Below are 6,472 nucleotides of genomic sequence, written 5' to 3' on the forward strand. Positions count from 1 at the left end.
TTATAAAGCAATATACTCAAAACGATATGTTTTCTCCATTTTCCTATTTTGATGAACAGAAAGATTGATCTTTTTGTGAATAATAAATTATATTAGTCAGGACAGGCAAGGTTATTCTGCAATAACAGATTAACCCCTTCAACTCAGCGGTTTAAGGACACAGGGATTACTTCTTGCTTACATTGACTGAGGGTCCAGTGCCCCAAAGCAATGACTCAGCAATCCATGTCTTTTCCATATTGTGGCTCTCATCTCCTTTTGGGACCTCTGAGTCACTACAGCAAGGGAAGAGAGTGTTTTTCATGGCTTTAGTCTAGAAGTAAAATAAAACACTTTATTCTTGATCCGACCCGAACGAGGCATGTGGTACCACCTGATTTCAGGAAGACTAAGACATAGTCCTAGTCTGTGTACCTTGAGAAGATAAGGAGAATCAGAAATTATTGACCTTTAGTAATGTCTCCCACATGGGGATTTTGTTGTATGAATGACCTATCGTTGATTTAACGAATCCTCTCTTGATGGATATTTAGATACTTACCATTATTTCTCTATTACAAATAATGCCATGATGAATGGATTTGCATATGCATCATGTAGTCAGATTGATTAATTCATTTTAAATTCCTAGAGGAGGAATCACTGAGTCAATGATAGAAACATCTAAAATATGATGCTACCTTTTAAGTTCAACCATGTAACATAGGGGCTTGAAGCCCAGAAAGTGTATTTCTCAGGTTCTCTGGGCTTACAGTTTTGTGTAGAATCTACCAATGAGAGGCATTCACACAGGAAGGAAGGAGAAGCCATTCTCTAAACCAGTAGGGGAGTTTTGCCTGACTTTCGGAAATTCTAAGAGAAGTTGTCAGTCTCCAGGTATCTTCCTGAGAACTATTTATTTCTGTGTTGCAGGGAACTGGGGTATCAGTGGTGACTCTTTTACAGTCCTATACTTCTGGTTTCCTGTAAAGAGCCTTTCTGATCTATACTCCCACAGGATCCTAGGCATGGTGTAAGCCTCAGTACAGGTGGCTTCTCTTCTCCCGATTGCACTCAGAGGAATGCAGCACCTATTGCCAAATTGCTCTTCAGGAAGTATGTACCAAAGAGACTTCCAGCATCAGCAGTACATTAGTGGCATATTGCCACTTTTGTGCACCAGCACCTGTCAGTATTTTTCAACATTGGTAAAGTCATAGGCAAAACAAAGAAAATTAATGATGGTTTATATTTGCATTTCTTGGGTTGAAAATATTATATTTCATTGGACATTTTTTCTTCTTTTGTGAATTGTGTGTTAATATCTTTGGTTGTTCAGCTTCTTTTAATTAGCAACTTTCCTTTTTTTATTTTAATAAATTTATTTTTTATTGGTGTTCAATTTGTCAACATACAGAATAACACCCGTCACTCATCCCGTCAAGTAATTAGCAACTTTCTTAAGAGCTCTCCTCTTTAATATAATACTTTTATTTGTCACTGCTTTTTTGGGGGGACTTAAAGGAGGAATCATTTGTTTCATTATATTACATTCAGAGAAGAAAGATCATACGCATGTGAACAAATTATTAAATCTTGAAGTTGGAGAGTTAGCTGGATGTTCCATCAAAAGGTGCCTAAGTGATTCGTTGGTTAAGTGTTTGACTCTTGATTTTGGCTCAAGTCATAAACTAAGGGTTGTGAGATCAAGCCCCACATCGGGCTCCAAGTTGGATGTGGAACTTGATTAAGATTTTCTCTCTCCCTCTGGCTTCCCGCCCCCTCAGCACCCCCCACAGCGCCCCCCCAAAAAAACACAAAGAGGAAGAACAGATCCACCTGTCAGGGTGATTCCTTCTCTCTGTAAACAGGAGGATAAGCACTATTAAATGTGAAGAATGTGCTAAAATTGAAAGTGTTTTGGATAAAAGTAACTTTTAGAGTCTTCTAATGGCATTTGGTTTGTCATCCCCCTCCCCCCCTTTTTAAAATCTCCTTTCACCAATGGCCCTCTTTTGGTATAGAACTGTGGCACATTACATCCTTGGGAAGGAGGGAGGGAAAGTCCTGCAGATTTGCACTATATTGCTTCTGAAATACCAAATGAAAGATGACTATCAGAAAGGGTTATATTTTCCTTTAGGTCTTGAGATGGAAAACCAGCAGCATAATCAAGGTAGACTTTGAGCAAAGGAATTGAGGCAAAACACCACATAACTATGGCCAAATGGTCATGATTTGTTGAATGAAAAACTGGAAGGGCCAATACACAGGTTGAAAGGAGTTTAGGCTTAGGAATTGAAATCAGGATGCATCTTGTACGACCAGTCTGTTTGATTGGCAATGACAGATTCTGAGACAAAGCCCACATTTACTAAGAGAGAGTAGTATGATCATTTACTGATGATGACCAAGGTTCTAGAGTGTGAGGGCAGTAAAAATGATGCTACAAACTTGCCATATTCTAGTTTAGGATGTGGCTCCTTATAGGAACAAAGAAAGGACCTTTTCTGAGATGAGATGGAAAAATAATATAATGCCTTAGGGAGGAATATGACTTTGTAATGCAGGCTCTTCTCAGTTTAAATTCCTAACATCTGCTCAGTTGATGAACAGTAGTTGAAGTTGGAAATAAAATTGTTTTAATTTATCTGATATGGAAACTTAATGGTAGCATTATTTTCAATTGTGTAAAATCCATAGGCTGGTATCCTGTGAGTTTATACACACACATAGGAGCAGAACCACAAGCTCTTCTTGGAAGAGACTTGCTTATTATTGAAAGACATTGGTGAGTAATGGATATAAGTAAGCTTCATGGTGCATAAATTTCTCCCTGTTCATAGATAACGTCCTTGGGAAGTTTCATTAATTTTTTCACCTCACTCCTGCACTATTAATTATTTCCAAATATCTCAATAAAGAGTAACTAGTATATTATTTTTTAATTAATTTCACATGTAATTTCAGTTAGTACTGTGTATAAAAAACTATTCATTGGTATGTCTATAAAGCTATAGGACTTGGTTTACACATATGAGGAGCTTGCACTCGAATTAAGGCAATACAAATGGAAACCTAAACAATATAAGCAACAATATAGAAAAGTTGCCCTTTGGGTAACACTGAGTGTGACACCTATAGTAGTCCTTCTGGGACTTGGGTGCTCCAGAAATCCTTCACATTGGAAACAGAAATGAAACATGAGTAAGAATGCAATAGAAAGAAATAAAGTACATTTTGGTTTGTGTTCGGGTGGGAGCAGTACAGCACCTTAAGAATGAGCGTATTGTATACCTGCTTTGCCAGAGAGGAAGGTTTTATGTTGGGAAATAGTGGAAGAATTTGAAAGACTCATCTTTTTGGATACACCGTGGGCTAAGAAGAATACACAACTCTGTGGAACTTTCAGACTTTTCTGGTGCCCTTAGGCTAATTTGGGGGATTTCATGTCCATTGATTCACATTCTTAATGGTTGTTCTAATGGCAGCTCCATTTGGGATTTCCCCAAATTGGCACTTTTCAACCTGTTTTAAAGCATTCTATTACTTTAGAGATTAGCCATATTTTTCTTTATAACACTCATTATAAATAGGTCAGAAAGGAAATTCTGATATATATATACACATGTATACACACATGTGGTTTTCATTTTTATGTAACAATATGTATTCATACAAAGAGTGTCAGAAAGTTGTAGAAAGAGATCATCTAATGCATGAATGCATGATATTGCATTTTCTTATGGATTGCATTTACCAATTGAGAGTTGTGTTGATGAATGTTGTCTGTCTAGTAGTCGCTGGACTGTTATGTATCTTGTTTTAGAGTGTAAATACATACCTGTGATAGTTGATGTTTGTTAACTGTTAAACATTTATACTGCACAAACTTGTTCCATGCATCTGTTGCTAATAGAAGGTAATTTTATGTAAAAGATAAGAATATAATCATTCTCATCATCATCATCAACAAATCATCACAGAAAGGCAGAATGCTTCAAAGTGAGCATAGCAACTAGTATCTTCAATTTCTTTAAAAAAAAAAAAAAGAAAAGAAAAAGGAACTGGACTTCCTGAGTCTAGTTAGCTATTTTTGGAGCATTCTTCATCAAGAATACTAAAATGTTTTAGAACATACTATTCTTCCCTTTAAAACTCAGCTGCATAGAATGAACTTTTCATGCTATATGTCAATGAAAGTAAAATGTAGGAATAGACTTGGTGCTATTCCTGATACCAGATCTGACCTATGAGAAGTTTTCATCATATTAAAAAAAATACATCATCTGTAGTGGGTTAAACTGTTCCCCTCTCCATATATACCTGGAATCTGTGAAATGAAGTCATTTGAAAAAGTATCTTAACTTAAGTGCCTAGGTGGCTCGATTGGTTAAGCATCCAATTCCTGATTTTTGGCTCAGGTCACAATCCCCCAGTTGGGAAATTGAGCCCACCTCTGGCTACTCATTCAGTGCACGAAGTCTGTTTAAGATTCTTTCCCTCGGGGGAGGCGGGAGGGGAGGAGTGGAGATGGCGGCGGCGGCGGCGGCTCAGGGGGGCGGGGGCGGGGAGCCCCGGGGAGCCGATGGGGTCGGCCCGGGGGTCTCGGGGGAGGTGGAGGTGGTGAAGGGGCAGCCGTTCGACGTGGGCCCGCGCTACATGGAGCTGCACTACATCGGCGAGGGTGCGTACGGCATGGTCAGCTCAGCTTACGACCACGTGCGCAAGGTTCGCGTGGCCATCAAGAAAATCAGCCCCTTTGAGCATCAGACCTACTGCCAGCGCACACTGAGGGAGATCCAGATCTTGCTGCGCTTCCGCCATGAGAACGTCATTGGCATTCGGGACATTCTGCGGGCGCCCACCCTGGACGCCATGAGGGATGTCTACATCGTGCAGGACCTGATGGAGACGGACCTATACAAGTTGCTCAAAAGCCAGCAGCTGAGCAACGACCATGTTTGCTACTTCCTCTACCAGATCCTGCGAGGCCTCAAGTATATCCACTCAGCCAATGTGCTCCACCGGGATTTAAAGCCCTCTAACCTGCTCATCAACACCACCTGCGACCTTAAGATCTGCGATTTTGGCCTGGCCCGGATTGCCGATCCTGAGCATGACCACACTGGCTTCCTGACAGAATATGTGGCCACACGCTGGTACCGGGCTCCAGAAATCATGCTTAACTCTAAGGGCTACACCAAGTCCATCGACATCTGGTCTGTGGGCTGCATTCTGGCTGAGATGCTCTCCAACCGGCCCATCTTCCCTGGCAAGCACTACCTGGACCAGCTCAACCACATTCTAGGTATCCTAGGCTCCCCATCCCAGGAGGACTTGAACTGTATCATCAATATGAAGGCCCGAAACTACCTACAGTCTCTGCCCTCCAAGACCAAGGTGGCATGGGCCAAGCTTTTTCCCAAGTCAGACTCCAAAGCCCTTGACCTGCTAGACCGGATGTTGACCTTTAACCCCAACAAACGGATTACAGTGGAAGAAGCACTGGCTCATCCCTACTTGGAGCAGTACTACGACCCAACAGATGAGCCAGTGGCTGAGGAGCCTTTCACTTTCGACATGGAGCTGGATGATCTACCCAAGGAGCGTCTGAAGGAGCTCATCTTCCAGGAGACAGCCCGCTTCCAGCCTGGGGTGCTGGAAGCCCCCTAGTCTGGACAGACACCTCTGTTCCTTGGGGCCTGGCTCTGCCTCCTGCCTGCCCCTCCCCTGCCGGACTGTTAGGAAATGGACACTGTGCCCCACCCAGACCCCTGGTGGCCCAGGTCAGGGCAGAGGGTGCACCTGGCCACCTTCCACGGCTTTGCTCTGGCCTCCTGCTCCAGGCAAGCCAAGGCTCCCTCTGCCCCGCCTCCCCTCCCAGGACCTGAGGGGCTTAGGTGGCCCCAAAGTAAATCGCCCTCTGCTGCTTGCCTTCGTCTACCCCAGCTATCCCAGTCTCTGGTAGTTCTGGAATGGGAGGGCTCTGGCTGCCCGGGGACTGACTGAAGGGTGGTGGGGGGATGGGGGACACTGACCCATTAAAACCCCACCCCGTTTTCCCTGAAGGAATATTCCTAAAGCTCCAGGGCTAGTCCCCCTGAGGAGCAGGGCCCAGGCCTAAACCCCCTCCCTCAAAGCTGCCACATCTAACACCCCCTGCTGCCTCTGCGTGTGGGTGAACAGAAGTGGAGCTGGGGGCACGAGGACAGCCTGGTGCCCCTGCCCACCCCTGTGCCTGTATCTAATATATAAATATAGAGATGTGTATATGATGAAAAAAAAAAAAGATTCTTTCCCTCTCCCTCTGTGTGCTCTCACCTTCTCACATGTGTGCATGCACTCTCTTAAAAAAAATTTAAAGATTTTATTTATTTGATTTTAGAGAGAGTGAGAGAGAGAGGGCACCCAAATGAGTGTGGGGAGGCACAGAGGGAGAGGGAGAGAGAATCTAAAGCAGACTCCATGCTGAGCACAGAGCTAAAGGTGG

General features: G+C 43.1%; 1 protein-coding gene across 1 annotated transcript; it reads left to right on the forward strand.

Moving 5' to 3' along the window:
- The first annotated feature begins 4,512 nt into the window (after positions 1–4,512).
- On the forward strand, positions 4,513–6,261 carry LOC129502349 (mitogen-activated protein kinase 3-like). Its single transcript, XM_055313865.1, has one exon. It carries the CDS (start codon positions 4,513–4,515, stop codon positions 5,653–5,655), a length of 1,143 nt encoding a protein of 380 aa, XP_055169840.1. The 3' UTR covers positions 5,656–6,261.
- Positions 6,262–6,472: the final 211 nt, after the last annotated feature.

Source organism: Nyctereutes procyonoides, unplaced genomic scaffold, assembly GCF_905146905.1.
Source record: "Nyctereutes procyonoides isolate TBG_1078 unplaced genomic scaffold, NYPRO_anot_genome, whole genome shotgun sequence".
In the NCBI taxonomy this organism is placed as follows: domain Eukaryota; kingdom Metazoa; phylum Chordata; class Mammalia; order Carnivora; family Canidae; genus Nyctereutes; species Nyctereutes procyonoides.